Below are 19448 nucleotides of genomic sequence, written 5' to 3' on the forward strand. Positions count from 1 at the left end.
AAAAAAAAAAAAAAAACATACTTATATCTTGAATTTGGAAAAAAAATCATATTTTATTTATCACTAAAAAGGGTTCAGTGAATGCGCATATGAAATTGGTGGGTTCGGTACCTCAAAAAAGGTTAAGAACCCCTGACTTAGAACCTTCTTAAGATCCAATAGTGCAAAATGCAAATTCTTGCACTTTTTTGACTGGTCTTAAGATTTTGATCAGGAGTGTGTATTTTTATGTGAACTATTACATACAAAGTATCGCATGGTAGAAGCCTGTAACATGCAAACGACTAAAATCCTAATGAACACGATGTGTTGAACTAAATTATATAAGCGGGTTTTGCTTGAATATTAAATGCAGCTTTCTTGTTATATTTAGTGTTTAATGCATTTTAATTTGTGCATAAGCAAGCATAAAAGCCAAACTTGTCTCTATAAAACAACATTACAGAAAGACAGGGCTGTGTATGGGTCAAACTAAAAAACTATGTTCCCAAGCATGTGTAAACTTACCCAGGTTTTGTGTTTCTTTTTCTCTCTCCTCCCACAGTTTGCTGTCTGTGTAAGCTGCAGAGAGCAGCCATCGTCTGGCTGAAAGACAAATTAGCATTGTTTAGCTAGCTAACGAACCGGGGACACTGAGCTTCTTCTGCTTAAGCTGACAAAAAAACGGACCAAAAACACAAAACATCCAGTCACATCAAATTAATATGTTGTACTAAGTGGTGGTTAGCTACCAGTAAAGCGCGTTTACCTGTAAGAGAAGGAGAAAAACATTTAACTTTGACAGCTGCGCTTAAACATCGTTGCCTTATGTAGGCCGCCATCTTGGAAGAAACCAATGAAGCGCTGAAACGGAGGGGAGATGTTTTCAAACGAGACCACCAAAAGTGAAGCATGATCAAAAACCGTGTTAAACTAATCCTTATGAATGTGTTTATTCAAGACTTTAAGCCTTAAGTATTTATTTTAAATTCAACTGAATCATTTTGCTCTACAATTTCAGGAGTTTTRCCTACAAGGAATGGCAAATGTAAGTATATTCGGAGTGTGTAGCCAACCCTTTTTTTGCGTAAGTATTTGAAAATAGCATCTAGTTAAATTTTAATTCATCGTTATTATTTAGCTGTAGAACGTCAACAGTTTAAAATGAGATTATAAGAATTACAAGGCATTATAGTGCAAGGCACTAGTAAAATTAAAATACAAGTTTTTGTCAGTAGAGGGCGCTATTTATAAGGAGACAGAACAGGTAAAAGTGCAAATGTTTCCCTAAACTGTGTAGAACCCATGTCCACTTTCACGATAAAACTCACTCCTTATGTTTAATTAAAATCAAGCCCCAGTGTTATTTATCATCACAATATTCCTTAAACGTCCTTTGGCATAATATTATTTTGTCAAAACTTTATTAGTGATCACTTAAACACGAACAAACTCAATGAAAAAGCAAAAACACAGCTTCTCAATCAGAGTTCTGCTGTAAAACATTTATTTATATGTCCCGTATAACAGCCGGACTGACCTGCTGTCCTTTAGTGCCTCTGTGTGTTTTTCTTCTCCAAAAATACCAGAGGAGGACAGCCCTCAGCTGTTATTACAGTAAAGCTGCTTGGCTTTGGGACAAAGGAGGTGACAGGTTGAAACAAGGGGTGGAGGGGGGTTTTATTCAACAAAAGAATTTTAGCATCATCCAAATTCTCACTTGGAAGCAAAACAGGAAACTTGTTCCTGAAATGCACCCAGTCGCCATTAATAAGGACATCTCACACATTGCAACAAAACTGTATTACCATATTTTATCCAAATAACAGAAAATGTTCCTCTGTTTTGTGGTTAAGCGGCACAAAAAAAAAAGTCAGAAGTATTTGTTTCMAATACCCCTCTCTGCTTCCTTTTTTTTGTCTTATTTGCAACATGCATGTCGATGTTTGCTCGAAAGTAAAGAAAAAAAAAACTATGTGACATAAAAACAGCATTGTTTGAATTTTTTCAATGAACAATAACGCTTAACAAACTGCAGTTATTGTCACGTCCGCACTGGCTTCTTTGTTTTTGCCCATGAATATGGTGTTTAGTTCAAATTTATGAAGGAAAAAAATAAAAGGAACATGCTGAGTCATGGTTACTATCCTATTTATTTCTAAGTGATAAAGCTGAGATTCAGACTGCATTAAACAGAGAAAATAAAGACTAAATTTAAAAAAAATTGTAGTGTATTCACATTATAAGATATTGTTTTTCAATGGGCAAACAGAGGACATTTGTGTAATTTCAAATTATCCATATAATATAAAGTTATGCAGGTATAAAAATAAGCCATAGTTTCTGTTTTTCTATCTAATACTTTAAAATATAAGCATAGTAGTTTTGTTTGGAAATCTGACAAGATTTATTGAAAGTCTTTAAAGTCTAAAGCTAATGAGTGGAACAACAAGTAGAAGAGGGCATATCATTAATGTTTAGGTGGATAAAACTCAATATGCATTACATTCTTTTAATCTACGTTGCATATTTCATACATTATTGTAAATGTGTACATATGCCAAAAAGAGTAATAATAAAAAAAACTGCTTATGCATTGTAACCTAAATGAATTTTAGTAATTATCTTGAACAGTATTTGTGTATTTATCTTGAGTGTTGGTGAGCACGTTTGTTAAAGCAAAAGTTTAAACCTTTAGAAATGAAGTTCTGAGGAGATCATCTTCACCTTTAAATYTTTGAATAACTGCAGGTTGGATTTTAGTAGATTAACAGTAAATATGATTATAATAGAACTAATAATTTGTCTAATTATGCATGAAATCACCAGACAGTGAAGGCTAAAATGTTCAAAATACAATGTCATTTACAGGCAGAGATGTTAGTTTGAATCTTTTTCTTTCTTATTGAACACTTGCATTTGTAAAAGTTTCAACTTTTGACAACCAAMCACAAAACTTTACTAACATTTTGCAACTGATAAACTGCGATAAACCATTTTTTCATGATTAATTGGACAGTTTTTCTGACTTTTTCAGTATATAACAACCCACAGTGTCCTTCTAATCAAATATGATCTGTTCCAGTCAGTGAATATACTTCATGTTGTTGTACGTCAGAACCTCTCCGGTTTTGTAAACATTCCATGTATTTTCCTCTTCTCTGCGTCACCTTCAATTTCTCGTGCTGTCCCAAGTTTCAGTTAATCCAAAGCCTCATGAAACTCCAGCGTTTCCTTCAAACCTCTAACGTGATGCTGCTTGCAGCAGCAGAGGAGCCGAGTCTTCCAGCGTTTGTGGCGGGGATTGAAACGTGTAGGTGAGGAAAGGGAAAAGAAGAGGAGGATGTGAGAACTTCCTCAAACTGTTTGCAGTTTCGCTCTTTGGGACTCGGTGGTCGTGTCTGGTAGAAATGGAGAAGCTGCTGTTCTGCATTTCATCTGACAAGAACTGACACTGTTTACCTGAACTGGCATGATAAAAACCACAGCTAAAACTGGACGAAGGATGGGAAACGAAATACTTAAATATGTTCCAGTGCAAGAAATAGAAGATAAAAATACCATCGTTTGAAACACAACCCTCGTTTTAGCCAAACTTCATTTTTAGTGGGGGCTTGTGCACTTTGCGTAAACAATGGTTTACTTTTCAGAAATATGAAGCTTTTGTCTGGGACACCCACTGTGTTCGTCACTGCTGTTTGATCAGGACCTAAAAGACAGAAGGGATAGGTGTTTTCTCTTCCTCTTCCTCTGCTTTGAAAGCACGACACACGCAAGCTTTTTGAAACTTGCAGCAACCGTCTCCTGCTCGGCAAAAAAAATGTGTGTTGCTCGGAGAGGATTAATCTCTGACATTTGGGTTTTATTTTCCTTAAATGCACTTGAGACGAATGCTTTTGGCAAAAAAAAAAAAATTACAAGCACACAACCCAGGTTCTTTTATTTTCTTCTTTATTATTTTTGATTTAATCAGTGGAATCATGTGATCACAACTTTTATGACATCGAAAAAAAAAAAGCACAAATCCACACAAACAATCTTACAAAATCATACTGATTCAAAATGTACATGCAAAAATAAAAATCACAGTTTATTTCATGAGGACACAAACATTATCCCATATTTGTGTCTGATGTTATCAGTTCTTACAAGTTTTACTTTAAGTCACACAAAAAAACAAACATTCAAAAATGCCCTCAAAATGTGCATAAAGAAAAATCACAGTCAAAGTAGGTCCATTAAAAATAATTACACAGAAAATAGTTTTTTACACATGAATTTAAAAAACAGTTAGTTATTAATTTGTGTATTAAATGTTTTAAATGTGCTTTCACAGCTTTTAGCTTTCATTTTTGTGTTTTTGATTTGTTTGTATTAACACTATATGATTTGTTTTGCTACACAACAATCCATCATTTTAACCCTGTCTTTTAGAGCTACACATTTTGTTTTCTAACATATCTCCTGAATATCCTCTCTGAATTTTTTTTAAAAATCCCTGAAATCTGCATTCCTTGAAATTTCTCAGTCAGATTCAGTCTCGCTGATTTTCTTAAAACCTATAAATTCTTAGTTTTTTGACCTCTTTCTCTTCAGCTCCTCAGCCTGTTTGCGACATTACTGGCCTCATAGTTTCCCTTCGGCTGCTGTTTGCTTTGCTCCTGCTCGTCTAGCTCCTGCTCCTGRTCTTCTGAAACCGAGTCGTAGTCACATGACCGTCTACAGGCTGTTTCAGGTTCCTCATCTGGTTCTGCGTCGGATTCACACGACGTCTCCGACTGTGAGAGGYGCTCCTGGTTTCCGCTCAGACCTGCAGATCGTCTCTCTGCTGCCACATCCCCTTCAGAAGATCCGTCCGCTGATCTTTTCTGGTATTTCCCGCCTGGCCTCAGTTCGTCAGTGCGCACCTGGTCCTGGGGCTTCACCTCAGGACTGTACTGGTCCTCGCCTCCTGGCTCTTGCTGGTCCGCCTCGGGGCTGTACTGACTCCTCCTGTACAAGCTCTCCTCATCCTCCTCTTGACCCGAGCTTCCCGGGATGCTCTCGCCRTCCGACTGGGAGAGGCGACGACCGGGCGGGCCCGGGGCTTTCTGCGAGAGGTCAAACGGCTCCTCTTGGCTGAAGTGGGAGAGAAGCTCCATCGGTGTGGACAGGCAGTACCTCCCTCTCTGATGAAACACTGAAATTTAAGAAACTAGAATTACATTTGGGAACGTTTACTCTACAGGTTAACATGATCAGAATATTTTCCGCCTTACGTTTTTCATCCAGGCCTCTGTCCATGACCCCGTGTTTGACCTTCATGTGTCTGGTGAGGTTGCCCTTCAACGTGAACTTGCTGGGGCAGTAGAGGCACTTGAAGGGTTTGCTGTCCGAGTGGAGATGCATGTGGCCCATTAGGTTGTGCATTCTGTTGAACTCCTTCCCACAAAGCTGGAAAAAAAAGAAGCACACTGCCAGATTAGTTAATAAGGTCTTAATAATAGACGTTTTTGTAAATTATGGGGAGAAAAGCTGGAAGCAAGTTTAAGAAAAAAGTTCTATCAGATAAATTACAAAAAAAACGCGGGGATAATCGTAGCTTATATGTTCGAGAATAGCTAYAAAAGTGAATTTTTACTTTCTCTTTGTACGTGTAAATAATAAAAGCTTTCCAACATCAGTCATGTTTTATTCTGTTGGCTGAGTAATTTTCTCAGAATGCAGAGCAGCAAGAGCGACACGTAATCATGAATGAATGCAGGCATTGGGACACACACCCTTTCTTCCTCTTTCTATCCTTGTTTTTCTCTTTTCCCCTCTGTCTTTTCCTCCTCCTTCCCTCACACGCACACACACACACCTCACAAACACACACTCACAAGAAAAACAGAAGGCATTAGAGACAGAACGAGAGAGGAAGCAGCAGTGAGACAGGGCCAGGAGGAGAACAGGGAAGGGCAACTCCTGCGCTGTCCTTCCTCTGCATTCTTTTTTATTAGGGTGGTCCTTTCCTTCAGGAGGAGAGAGGGACTGTAAACTGTCCAAGAGGACCGTGAGAAAACAGGAAGCCCCCATTCGAACGGCAGAGAAAGCGCGATGAAATCTATTTGCGGGCCCTGTTCTCTGGGGAGACTGGAGRGGGGGGGGAGCCATTGTTAGAGAGGCGGTTTGTGCGGCGATATCCTTCCTATGGTTGAGGAGGCTCCCCCCTCCCATAAGCTTCTTTGCTATCTGGTCATCGTCTTAGGCCTCGCACCAAACACCAAGGGTCAAATCAGGCATCGCAAAAAATCTTTGTCAGCAGCTCCTTTATGTTTATGATCGGTTCATTTTTGCAAAAAGGAYATGCAAGAAGTCACTGTGCAATCTGCAAGTTTTACATCTACACAACAAAAAATGATTAAATTCCCCTATGACACCAATTGCCAAGTTTTGAATCAACACACATGTTGTAGGATGAGTCGGACAGAATATGTTAAACTRTGTGACAGAAAAAGCAAAGACGCTTCCAAATGCACCTAAAAGCTGGTCACATTYGACTCACCTTGCATTTATAGGGTTTGATGTCCGAGTGGACGATCATGTGAGCCTTCAGGGTCTGTTTCTGGACAAAACTCTTGAAGCACATGTGGCACTGGTAGGCCCGTATGTTGGTGTGAATGAGGACGTGGCGCTTCATGTTGGCCAACAGCGTGAACTCACGGCCGCAGATGCGACACTTGTGCTCCTTCACACCCTGGATAACAACCAGATCAGAAAGATCAGTGACTTTATTTTTGTTCAAAGTGTGGACTTAAAAGCTACGGTTTGAAAATGTGTTAAAAATCTTGTTAAAGTATAACTAACCCACTGTGAAAGCCTAACCCGCCCCCACAGGCAAATTGAGACAAATTCCAACAAAAAGATGCTATAGTTCATAAAATGCTAACCTGAAAAATGCTATCAATACTCGCACTGTTTGCTMTTTCAGCCTCTGACTTGCTACATGGGCGTGCCTCTGAGAGGYTTTTATACCTGAACACAAGGGCTGTGATGAGCATGTACCAAGCTGTACCGATGCAACCAATAGGAAAATTCAACTGCAGTAGCCACTGTTCAGCCCATAGAGGGCAGCACTAAGATGGGCTTAGGTCAAATATTGCAAAATTAAACAAATTTACACAAAATTAAACATAAAACAGCACAGTTAGGGTCCAATTTAGACAGTTTATCTGCAAAAAAGTGTTGATTTGGGGTTTAGTTACACTTTAAAGACACTAAGAATGTCTACATTTATTGATATAACCTTAACATGACCATTTCTAAAGCTTAAAATAATGCAAAAATGTTTTTTTCCTTCTCTAACTTCTGTTCTGAACCTACTTTATGAGTGAGCGTGTGCTGTTTCAGGTGGTGCGACTGGATGAACTCCATCCCACACTCGCTACAGATGAACGGCCTGATGTCTTTGTGTTTCATCATGTGGTTCTGAAGCTGACTCGGGTACTGGAAAGTCTTCTGACACTCTGTGCACCTGCGGAAACAAAAGGTTCATTAGTAATTTTCTTGCGCACAGTAACAAACTCATACAATGTGATATGTTATATGTTACAATAGCAGATGGTAAAAATTGATACAATGCAATACAATTTTACTATCCAAAATTCTTTTCTGTTAAGAGAGGTAGTTCTTTTGCTCACCTGTACAAAGTGGGACCACGGTGGACGGTCAGGTGCCTCTTCAGCTGGGCCAGCGTGGGGAAGTCCAGACCACACTCCACACACACGTTCTCCTGCCCCTTTTCATGCTTCAGCTCGTGGGCGCGAAGCTCGCTGGGGTAAGCAAAGCCTCGCCCACAAACACTGCAGCTGCAGGTGCAGACGTTAAAGTCAGGAAGGGGTAGACATGGCGATGAAGAGTCAAAAAATCAATCCGGTAAGACACACCCACCTGTATGGTTTCACGTCACTGTGCTGCATCATGTGCCTCTTCAGGTGGCTGGTCTGGGTGAAGGCCTTGTGACACACCTGGCACTTGTGGGGCCTCATGCCCTTGTGCGTGAGCAGGTGTGTGTGCAGGTGGCTCAGCTGCTTGAACAGCTTCCCGCAGAGGTGACACCCGTGTGGCTTGATGCCGTTGTGGCCCAGGATGTGCGTGACCAGGTTGTACTTGGAGGTGTAGGACTTCTCGCACATCCGGCACTTCCAGCGCTTCTGGTCGCCGCCGACGTCCACGAAGTAGCTGTCGTCCACGTGGATGTTGAGGCCGAGCTTCTCGGGGTTGGTCGTCCCGCTTTGAGGGGCTTCGTCCGGGGCGGGCTGACTGGAGCGGCGGGCCTCTCTGGGATAGAAAGCCCCRGGGGGCAGGTGCATGACGGGCCCGGGCATGAAGAAGGGATAGGGGAAAGGACTGTGGGGGAATGGTGCGAAGTAGGGCGGGTGGAGAAGGAGAGGGGAGGGCGACCAAAGAGAAGAAGGACTTGGGGGCTCCTGCTTCACCTGCACTGGTTGAGTCAAGGCCGGGGACCTGTGGCGAAGCTGCAGCCGGTTGAGCTCGATCATCCCAGGGATGGGTTTAGAAGGCAGGGAAGACACGGAGCGATGCGGGAGGCAGAAGGGAGTAGTGAGATCCGGCGTCKTCTTACCGCTGTTCTCTTCTGCCTCTTCTTCTCTGTCAGGTGATGTGCCATCCTGGGGGTCTGATTTGAGAGGAGCTCTTTTCCGTTTTGGGGATCTCTCCTCTTGAGCGTAACTCAGGCCAGGCACGGGTAAGAAGGCAGGCCGGCTGAAAGCACTGTAGGTGTCTGCAGAGGGTGACAGGGTGGGGTAACTGGATGGGGAGAACCTTGTGGGTTTAATATAAAGAGGACCTGGACCCATGTAGAAACTGCGCTGAGGTGTTTGTCTCAGCCTTTCTCTGGGGGGGCTTCCACCTGGTGAGAAGTTCAGTGAGTCTTTATCCATCTTATTCCTGCRGAAAACAGGATGAGAAGTTATTGATTTGGATTTCGAGATGAAAGATGTAACGTTCACTTTGACGAGGAGGAGCAGCTTTTCTGAAGAAGAGCTCCAAGTGGGCACGGCGTGACGCAGACGCCCACACCTCTCAGTGTTTAACCTGAAACTTTTCACTTCTTCCTTTCTCACAGATCTCCTCCTTGTCTGAAATCAGGAAGTTCTCTGTGAAATGCTAACCTCTACCTTCTGCAACCTTTTCGCTTCTCTATCACCGGTTTTCTCTGCTCTGTTCATCTTTTTTTTTTTGCACTAATGGAAGAACTTCCTTTTTTCCCTTCTTCTTCACTAGCAGTATGCCATGTTAAAATCAAAATTTCTGTGGGCAGTTCGATCAAATAAGTATTGATCAGAAAACGGCAGGGGGAAAATGACACCTGCACAACATATTTTAAGTTCCTTGATGATGATGACGTCTATGGATGAAAAGATGATGATACTCAAAGAGGAACTGTTTCACTTCTGCATGACATTCAAACTAATAATTAAAAATGTTCACAACATCATCATCCTATTCCTGCTTTTATTGCTGCTTATTGTGAGAATGTGTTCTAGTCTACCACCACGTGACTTTAATTTAAATGTAAGTAAGGTGCATGTTGCCTTTTTAAATTTGCAGTGAACTTTCTACTTTTATGAGGCGTAAAATAAAAGTTTTAATATATATTTTTATATCTTAATAGGGTCAATTCTTGTAACTGTTATTTTTATCAAAAAGCAAAAAATATAGAAATGAATACAAAAAATGCTCCTGAATTAATATCCATGTCGTGACCAGGAATATTATTCTAGTTCATAGCAAATCCAATCCTTTTACTTGAGTTTGCTTTGGKATAAATGCTTGCAAAAATGGTAAATTTTTACTTGACATCTTGGGAATAAARTTTTGTCAGAATTAAATCATCACTTCTGCTTCAGTGCTCCAGGCACCTAGACTTGGCAGGGTTCCCACGGATCCTTAAAAAGCCTTAAAAGCCGTTGAATTTAGCAGTCCAAAAATAAGGTCTTAATTAGCCTTAAAAAGTCTTAAATCAATCTTTCAGAGGTCTTAAAAATATGATAGTAATTCCTCTCAAATATTTAAAGAATTGGTAACATTTATTTACCTTTTTAAATAATTTATTGAATGTTTTGTATTAAAAATGGCTAAAATTGTTGCTAACTGGGTTTGTTTCCATTTGTGTTTATTRTGATATTGGTCTTAAATTTAATTTCAAGTGGCATTAAAGAGGTCTTAAAAAGTCTTGAATTCAACTTSCYTTAAACTGTAGGAACCCTGCTTGAAGTGATGAGCATGACAAGTTCATCTTTTAATTTTAACGTACAAATAAGTAATTTACTTTAAGGCAAACCTAATTTTAATGTAAATGTGTAAAAGTTGATGATCCACGTTCTGTAAAACATCAATACGTCTCTTTCCAGGGCTTTAAATAACCCTCAGAGGAAGAAGTGTTCATGTTTCTTTTTTCCTAATCCTCACTGCTTCTCCTGCCGAAGCTGCTCTGTGCAGGGACCCCTGCCTGTTGCCTCACCGTGCATTCCAAACAATCCATTAAAAAGTCAAGCCCCTCCTCGTGCCAAGCCTGTGCCATGCYGTGTGTGTCCCCGTCAGGCTGCAGCAGAGCCTGAGTGGAACCTACCTGCMGAGAGGCTTCTCTGTGATGCTGCTGCGGCCGCCGCTGTACCTGAGCCCGACCTCTCTTCCTCCTGCTCGTTCTGCAGCTCTCCTGACAATGAGCCGCCCGTCCACGGATAGCATTTGAAGTGACTTAAGAAAGAGAACAGGAACAATCACTTTGTTCTCATTTTTCAGATGAGTACCTTCGGAGAGAAGGAAGGAAGGGAGGGGAGAGGAAGTCAACAAGCCTAGTGCCTTCCTGCAGAAAAATAAGGAAACACTYGATAGACATCTCCATTTCTCTATGAAATAGGGATTTGCACAGGTTTTAGAGGAACAYTGGGAGGAGAGCCGATGTTTGAAAAACAAACGATGCAGAGGCGAAATAAAGTGATCACTATTCTTTGTCTTATTCATTTTTACTGAGTTTCCTTTTAAGTCTGTATAACACTAAAATAATTTGATTCCAACTGATACTTTCTGATGCAAACACTAAATATAATACAGTACAGCACAATGTGATACAATATAATGCAATAGTAGTTTACAATAAAATATGCAATACAACATAAGAATATGATAAGACACAATATGCACATGAAGCAGGAAGGGGCAGGACTTAAAAGTTCTACAGCAGTTGGCCTGGTGAGGCACTTGTCCTGTCTGGCTTCAACTTCCAACTTCTGCTCCTGTCTCTAGTTATAGACCTTAAAAAATCAAATCTACAAATAAATCATTAAAACAGTTACACAATGCAAAAGGAGGTCTGCAGTTTTTGAAAACTGCAAATGTATGTGTAAAAATTTAAAAAGGAACACAGTTTTGCATGATGTCTATTACAGCACCAAGACATTCACTGGACAAGTCAATCAGCTTTTAATCTTAACTTGCATTTTTATTCCTYAGACTTTATTATTCATGTCTTTATTTTGTCTAACGCTAGCAGAAGTGCGATTAAAGCATCAAAACATTGCAAAATGGGGAGAATATCAGATTAAATGTGTCAACCCAACTGCCCTCTGTCCTGTTTGGGATTGTTGATCTAAATCTAAACAAACTCATCCGTCTCCCCCTTTTTTTGATACAAAAGTTGGTGTAAAATGTTCTGACGTCCAAAGTGCATGAGGTGGCAGTCTGAGTAATTGAGCTCATCTCATTGTTGAGGTGAAGCTGACGTTTGTGGCCTGTGGTTGATCGTTAGTCGTGTTAATTAGCTCATGAAGGCAATTAACCTCAGACCTGGGCTATGTGTGCATCAATTCTTGTTGAGAGTTAAGGAGTTCATTAATAGAAAGGGAAGTTTGTCGAGGTGTCTTCCTCTGTTGGCGTTGTTTATTTACGGACGCACGGATTAAAAATAAAACCCTGAGCTACAGATGGCCGAGGCTCAGAACCGGTTCTTCTCTGAGGACCTTCAAGGTTTGTTGTCGCCTACGTCCTCGCAACACGGCAAGAAAGTTCCTTTTGGAATCTCAAAGACATCCCCTGAAACAATCTCTTTTTTAATTAAAGCAGATTGAAGTTCTGCTACCCTCGTGACCGCTGATAATCGGAATAATTTCATCCCCTCCATGCTCTTTTTGACCTCTCTGATTATCCTCCCACTCCAACATGCACGATCACGTTCTTCCTGTAATTAACCTCAGCGCCAAAAATAAAAAAATAAAAATTAAATTGGGCAAAACGACCTCCTGGACCTTTGACCCAAACTTCTCAGCGGTCAGCTTCGTCTGCGGAGGTGACTTTCACTAAAACGTGCTCATTAAAGATTTTTAAGTGGCGTTTGGCTTTCYGTGTCACTCTCAAAAAAGTGTTTTGGAGGTATATAAGTCATGTTAGTGGCGATGAAAAGACAGAGACCTCTGCACTCAGTTTGGAGCATCTTATACAAGAACATAAAGGGGAAAAGTGAGTAGATTTGAGCTTTGAACATGGAGCTTGGAAAAAAGTTTGTTTCTGTTCTTTACTTTTCTCCCTCTTCACCAGAAATGAGTGGAGCTGCTGTTTCCGTGTGCCTCCTCTTCATCCTGTCTGTCTGTTCAGCGTGTTACATCTCCAACTGTCCCATTGGTGGGAAGAGGTCGATCATGGATGCACCACTGCGCAAGGTGAGCTGCTTTTATCAACTTTAGCTTTGCAAATTCCAACACAATCAGCTGGAAAACTAAAAACATGTGATCTGTCGGTTCATGGCAAAAACTTTAAAAGGAAAATAATTGTGTCGACTTTGATTGGAGACACAAATATTTCAGTAAGAGAGTTCAAGTTGAGCTGAGATTTAAATTTTAAAAGTTTAATGATGAATTGTTGTYGTCTTCTTTTTTTTGATGAACAGTGCATGTCCTGTGGCCCCGGAGACCGGGGTCGCTGCTTCGGCCCCAGTATCTGCTGCGGGGAKGGTCTCGGCTGCCTGCTGGGCTCCCCGGACTCGTCCCGCTGTGTGGAGGAGAACTACCTGCTCACCCCCTGCCAGGCTGGAGGGAGACCCTGTGGATCTGAGGGGGGTCGCTGCGCCGCCTCAGGTCTCTGCTGTGATGCAGGTGAGATGAGCGCAGACACGAAAGTGTAAAAATACCAGCAAACTTTCAAAATATTTAAAATATAAATGTGCATGAAGTTCTTTTTTTTTTTTGGTCAGGCGCCAGGACAAGCGTATCTGTTGCTTTTTACATATTTTATTTAGGAATTTGCTTGTTGTATTTTTACAGTTTTTTTTAAAGAAAATTTCTTTTTTCTTTTTAAAATTTTGATATTTATGCACTAATTTATTAATATGTATGAGACTATTTCACAATGACTGAATGTTCTATCTTTAAATTATGCAAAATAAATAAATAAATAAAATAAAAAAACTGTTAAAAAAGCTGATTGAACAGGAACACTGTTTTGCAAAATAAAATAATACATTTATAAAGTTATTCTCTGTAATAAAAATGTCATCAAAACAAATATATATAATTTAGTTGATTAAAATCTTGATACAACATATGTACAAGTGAGCATGAGAGGCCATCAGATWTGCAACATGTCTTAAAAAGTTAAAGTATAATGAGTTTTACCAGGTTTGTAATTTTATTAATGAAGCCCAGTGCACTCAAATTGTATTTTTTATTAAACATTTTTATAATGCTTTTAAAAAATCCTGATAAAAGATTAGAATAGAATAATTTATTAGGATACAAATAAACTAAAAAGAGCTGAAAATGAAGGCAGCCAGATGTCTTTCTTTGGTTTTTGAAGACATTTCTTCTTCTTTAATATGACTTTTAATATTCTGTCTGCTGTTAGATTGATGTAAGTTGGACAGGTCACTCCTTGCATGGTTTCTGCTTGAGCTGTACCGATTTTAAAGGACTTGTGAACGAAAAGCTRTGAAAAGGAAAAGTGCTCTTTTTCTTCTGTCCCACAGAAAGCTGCACCACAGATCAGTCCTGCCTCTCCGAGGACGACTCAGACAACCAAAGCAGCCAGTTTGACGGCGGCGACCCGGGCGACGTCATCCTCAGGCTCCTCCACCTGGCCAGCCACACCTCTCACCGAACCCACCAATGAGCGACTCCCTCTCTACCAGCACGAAAGGGGACTTGTGTTTCCTGCTGTATAGTTGTGTTTCTAAATGTCTGTCATCACTTTTGGCTTTTTTCTCTTGGAGTTGCATTTGTTGAAATATTTTTTTATGGATGGAAGATCATCCAGATTTCTGCATAAATAAAGTTTGGAGAGTATAAACCTTTCAGAGCCGCCGTTTGTTTTCGTTTTTCACACTCTGAAGTCAGCAGTCTTATGTCTGTGTTAAGTCTGTGTTCGACCATGTTCTWTTATCAATAGAACTGGTTTTATCTTCCATCCTCGCACTTTCTTGGCAACTCCCGTGACTCTATCACTGTTGCAACCTTTTAAAGTGATTATCTCGTCACCTTTGAAACATTATTTGTTATCTTCACGGCCAAACTGCGTTCACTTCTAGGATTAAGGTCTAACTAGTTCATTTCTAACTCAATAGAGAGGAAAATAGAGCACAAAACTTAGTTAAAATACAGATTATAAAAGACTTTATGTTTAGCTGAATAAGACATTTTGATCATATAAAATGTTGTGTGAAAGCTAGTTTTAATCTTCAAAAAGCTTATCTTTATAAGTGAGATTATCTGACCAAAGTGCTTTTAAAATCAAATTCAGATCATAGTTCACGCAGCAGATTTGAAACACTTAACCTCCTTTAATGGAGAGAAAATTATTGGATTTAAACTTTGCAACCAGAGCAAAACGAATCATCTTTAATGATTTATTTTCATAGTTTTTAGCTTCCAAATTGTCATTTCCTTCTKCTAAATCTCTTTTTTCTTAATATTTCCTGCCTACCTTTGTATAATCAGCATTCAGCAAGTAAATATTCTACATTATCAGGTGTTTTTAAGTTTTGTGTCACAAAATGTGTGTAAATAAGTACAAGAACAAACAGAAAAATATTGCAGCTCATTTGAAAATTGGGAAAGAAAAAAACTAATATAGAAATAAGGAAAAAGGAACGTTTCATCCTGTTAGCAGTTTTTGGAGTATGTCATCATCCATCAGTAATGAAATCAGCTTTTATGACTCTTAATCAAATTTGTAGGCAGCCAAGAACTGTGTCACCCTTTAAAGATTACTAAACTCAAGACAATTTGTGCTTCTTTTATCTCCCCGYCGGCCTTTATCTGCAGAGGTCAATCCATAATGCTGCATGGGATGATCTCCAGCTGCCTTAATTTGAGTCACATGTTGTCAATCATTGATCACCTGCAGCTGGGGAGTATAAAACATGCAGCTTGCCTCCTCATACTTCACCTTCACTGTCTGCCATCATGTCCTTCTCTGGAAAATACCAGCTGGAGTCTCAGGAGAACTTTGAGCCTTTCATGAAGGCAATGGGTGAGTCTGGTGCTTCATTCTTCCTGCTTTCAAACTATGGATGTTTCAGAGTTTCACTCAAAGGACCTCTATCACAGGGCTTCCTGATGACCTCATCCAGAAGGGAAAAGACGTGAAGAGCATCTCTGAAATTGAGGAGAATGGTGATCACTTCAAGGTGACTATCACCACTGGCTCAAAGGTGATGGCCAACGAGTTCACTATTGGTCAGGAGACTGAGCTGGAGACCATGACTGGAGAGAAGGTCAAGGTAAAATGAACTTCTTATACAAGTGTTTAGAAACTACAGTGTAAATGAAATTACTAAAAGCTCTCTTAACAGGGTGTGGTTCAAAGAGATGGTGGCAAGCTGAAGGTCTCTCTGAAGGGAATTGAGTCGGTTACAGAAATGGTGGATCAGAACACAATTGTGAATGTAAGTTTTTGTTTGCAGTGCATTTAAAAAAAAAAAACTTTATACTTTTATTTATTTTATAACCTTTTCCCTTTCTTTACAGACGATGACTCTTGGTGGTCTTGTATACAAGAGGATAAGCAAACGTATGTAATTCATTACACTTGAATAAAAAAAAATGGCTAAAAAAACAAAACCTGTGTGGATGTTTAATTTCCGTAGATTCTTAACCTGATTTACGATCCTGATATCTGGACAGGCTAGATATGCAAAACAATTTGCACTACTGCTAGGTCAAGATTCTGCTTTGAGCTCTGCAACTAACCAGTCAACTCCTGAGGTGGGATTTCTTCTCTCCTGGAACTTTGTCAGATTATTGTCATATGTATGCTGTGAAATGGGCATATTATTACTGCGAACATGTGACTTGACAAATCCAGTTTGGAGTCAATGCAGTGTTTCCCTKACCATATAAAGTGAAATGCTGAAYACTGGTGCCTGAACATTCAARTTGTTGAAAGTTAAATTGACAAGCTTGAAATTGGTGTTCGAGGGCCGGTGTCCTGCATGTTTGAGGAGCTACCCTGGTTAAACACCAGTGCTTCATTAGGATTCCTCAGTATGCCATAAGGTCTACAGAGGAGAGGCCTAATAAGGCACTCCTTTGGTTCAGCTCCCAAAGCCCCCAGTAAATTGAGAATTTAAACGGCAGACCGTGGTTTTTGCGCACGGCTGGAACAAGACTCTTAAGGGGCTATATGAATATTTTACTTAAATTAAACCACATCCCAACAAAAAAAAAAAAAACTAAATGGAAATCTCTACCCACATTTTATGGGAAGATTTGCTTCAATTAAAATGGTGGTACTGCCCAGAATAATTCTCAGTGATGCCAAATAAACCTTAACCTGACATGGTTTAGCTCACTGGAATCTTATCAACTCTAAATTCCTTTGGAATAATAGAACCCCACGTATTCACTACAGATAAAGGAACACTAGATCTTCCACTACTTCATGGCCAACAGGCTACTGTACATCTAAAACTAGTGAAATCCTAGCCCACTAGACGAATCCATAATTTGGATTTCAGATCTTCCATTCATTAGCACAAACATAAAATGACGTTCTTTAAAAACATTATCAGCTCATCTCTGGCAGCATGGTAGGAATTTCTGAAAATGACAGTCTTCACTAATCCCATGTAGACAAAAAACCCTTCTGGAACAATCCTGACATCCTACAAAATACAATGTTAAACTTCCCAGGTTGGAGATGTAAAGGAGTTGAACTTCTGGAACATATATTTGAGGGTGCAGACTTTGTTCCATTTAACATATAATACAATACGGAACTGACAAATTCTTAGAATAGCAATAAATTAAATCTATAATAAAATACAAATTTAAGCTCAACTAGATACCGCATAGCGGTAACATAATGACCCCCGCACGCAGAAATGCACCAGAACTCAGAAGTCTCTTCCTAATAAATGTCATGCTACTAGGTGCATCCCAAATTTGTAGTGGTTTGGGTGGGGATCTTTTTTGGGGGGGGAGGTAGGGGGGGTGCATTGGTTAACCTGATGGATAGCCCCTCATCAGAGCTAAACAGCCAAGGAAATCTGAAGCTTCTATGTTGAACAGTTTCTGAGTTATAAGCATTTTTGCATGTCCAGACAAACCTTTTTCAAACTAGATCATAACGGTAACATAATGAGCCCCGCACGTAGAAATGCACCAGAACTCAGAAGTCTTTATTCCTAATAAATGTCATGCTACTAGGTGCATCCCAAAATCGTAGTGGTTTGGGTGGGGGTCGGTGGGGGGGCCTTTGGTTAACCTGATGGATAGCCCCTCATCAGAGCTAAACAGCCAAGGAAATCTGAAGCTTCAATGTTGAACAGTTTCTGAGTTATAAGCATTTTTGCATGTCCAGATAAACCTTTTTCAAACTAGATCATAACGGTAACATAATGAGCCCCGCACGTAGAAATGCACCAGAACTCAGAAGTCTTTATTCCTAATAAATGTCATGCTACTAGGTGCATCCCAAAATTGTAGTGGTTTGGGTGGGGTGCATTGGTTAACCTGATGGATAGCCCCTCATCAGAGCTAAACAGCCAAAGAAAATCTGAAGCTCCTATGTTTAATAGTTTTTGAGCAATAACCATTTTTGTATGTCCAGATACCCCTTTTTCAGATAAATTGGGGGTCCGGCGAGGGGGTGGGGCACTGATTGGTGGGCCTGATGGATAGAGCTTCATCAGAGCTAAACAACAAAAGAAATCTGAAGCTCCTATGTTTAATAGTTTTTGAGCAATAACCATTTTTGTATGTCCAGATACCACTTTTTCAGGTAAAATGGTGGTCTCAGGGTGGTGGGGGGGGTGCGGACTGATTGGTGGGCCTGATGGATAGAGCTTCTTCAGAGCTAAACAACAACCAATATATTGAAGCTCCTATGTTTAATAGTTTTTGTGCAATAACCCTTTTTGTATGTCCGGATACCATTTTTTCAGATAAAATGAGGGTCCGGGGGGATGGGGGGCACTGATTGGTGGGCCTGATGGGTAACCCCTCATCAGAGCTAAATAACAAAAGAAATTTGAAGCTCCTATGTTGAACAGTTTCTGAGCAATAAGTGTTTTTGCATGTCCTGACACCCCCTCTTTGAAAGGAGCCCCCTCCTCAAATATGGGGTCTATTGTAAAACCGTTGGCTGGCGCAGTGTAGGTCAGACACTTCTACAGTCCTGCCAAATGTCATGTTGATTGGTGCAGCCGTTTTTGTGCTACGGTTGACCAAAAATCACTGAAAAAAAAAAACAGTACGAAAACAATAAGACTCCCTCTTACGCTTCGCGTGCGGGGGTCATAACAATATTTTATTAGAAACACCATCAAGTGTATTAGAATTCCTTCATCTTAAATTCCCCCAAATTGCTATCTAAAATCTAAAAGAAATTGTCTAGCATAGATGACTCAATATCACTTCATTTTGTGAAATGGGAGACAGACTATCAGTTAACTTTGACCAGAACACCTGGTCTCAAATTTGCTCAAAAGCATTTAAAATGACCAGAAACCCCAGTTTACTATTAATTCAATATGAAGTCCTTTAGAGTACATTATAAACCACACACCTCCACCCTCTTTTTTCAACTGCACTATATAGGGTTGTTGGAGCGCAGGTGTGTTATAAAGAGCAAAAATCCTTTAAAGATGACTAAACTCAACAAAATTTGTGCTTCTTTTATCTCCCYGCCGGCCTTTATCTGCAGAGGTCAGTCCATAATGCTGCATGGGATGATCTCCAGCTGCCTTAATTTGAGTCACCTGTTGTCAATCATTGATCACCTGCAGCTGGGGAGTATAAAACATGCAGCTTGCCTCCTCATATTTCACCTACACTGTCTGCCATCATGTCTTGCTTGCCAACCGCCATTAAACAAGAAGAAAAAGAAAAAGAAAAAGAAGCAGAAGCAGCAGCAGCAGCAGCCATCATGTCCTTCTCTGGAAAATACCAGCTGGAGTCTCAGGAGAACTTTGAGCCTGTCATGAAGGCAATGGG

The 19448-nt window shown here is 40.1% G+C and overlaps 4 protein-coding genes across 6 annotated transcripts in view; 2 read left to right on the plus strand and 2 right to left on the minus strand.

Annotated features, from left to right (window-relative positions):
- Positions 1–846, minus strand: part of mrps27 (mitochondrial ribosomal protein S27) — a 10097-nt gene extending 9251 nt beyond the window's left edge. The window contains exons 1-2 of the mRNA XM_014002642.1: positions 749–846; positions 508–585 (exon numbers count right to left, since the gene is read on the minus strand). Of these exons, the coding sequence (XP_013858096.1) occupies positions 508–585; positions 749–821 (151 nt within the window). The 5' untranslated portion in view covers positions 822–846. The remainder of the gene's footprint in view (positions 1–507; positions 586–748) is intronic.
- A 54-nt stretch (positions 847–900) lies between these two features.
- On the plus strand, positions 901–14308 carry LOC106513692 (isotocin-neurophysin IT 1). Of its 2 annotated transcripts, XM_014002645.1 has the most exons (5): positions 901–1027; positions 7351–7489; positions 12559–12680; positions 12908–13112; positions 13982–14308. In XM_014002645.1, exons 1-5 carry the CDS (start codon positions 1019–1021, stop codon positions 14122–14124), a joined length of 618 nt encoding a protein of 205 aa, XP_013858099.1. In that variant the 5' UTR covers positions 901–1018; the 3' UTR covers positions 14125–14308. The 2 variants fall into 2 exon arrangements, with proteins under 2 accessions (XP_013858099.1, XP_013858100.1); XM_014002646.1 differs by lacking the exons at positions 901–1027; positions 7351–7489 and adding an exon at positions 12309–12480.
- Positions 4298–5769, minus strand: znf366 (zinc finger protein 366). Its single transcript, XM_014002644.1, has 3 exons — positions 5739–5769; positions 5238–5412; positions 4298–5158 (listed from the first exon to the last, which is right to left on the minus strand). Exons 2-3 carry the CDS (start codon positions 5386–5388, stop codon positions 4572–4574), a joined length of 738 nt encoding a protein of 245 aa, XP_013858098.1. The 5' UTR covers positions 5389–5412; positions 5739–5769; the 3' UTR covers positions 4298–4571.
- Positions 14309–15373: 1065 nt separating the features above from the next.
- The window catches only part of LOC106513693 (fatty acid-binding protein, liver-type), a 10269-nt gene continuing 6194 nt past the window's right edge, over positions 15374–19448 (plus strand). Inside the window, exons 1-4 of one of the 2 annotated variants that reach the window (XM_014002647.1) lie at positions 15374–15483; positions 15561–15733; positions 15806–15898; positions 15981–16068. In XM_014002647.1, coding sequence (XP_013858101.1) covers positions 15417–15483; positions 15561–15733; positions 15806–15898; positions 15981–16031 — 384 coding nt within the window. In that variant the 5' untranslated portion in view covers positions 15374–15416 and the 3' untranslated portion in view covers positions 16032–16068. Of the gene's footprint in view, positions 15484–15560; positions 15734–15805; positions 15899–15980; positions 16069–19448 lie in introns of those variants that run through there. The other variant, XM_014002648.1, reaches the window with a different exon arrangement.

This window comes from Austrofundulus limnaeus, unplaced genomic scaffold, assembly GCF_001266775.1.
Source record: "Austrofundulus limnaeus strain Quisiro unplaced genomic scaffold, Austrofundulus_limnaeus-1.0 Scaffold14, whole genome shotgun sequence".
Lineage (NCBI taxonomy): Eukaryota > Metazoa > Chordata > Actinopteri > Cyprinodontiformes > Rivulidae > Austrofundulus > Austrofundulus limnaeus.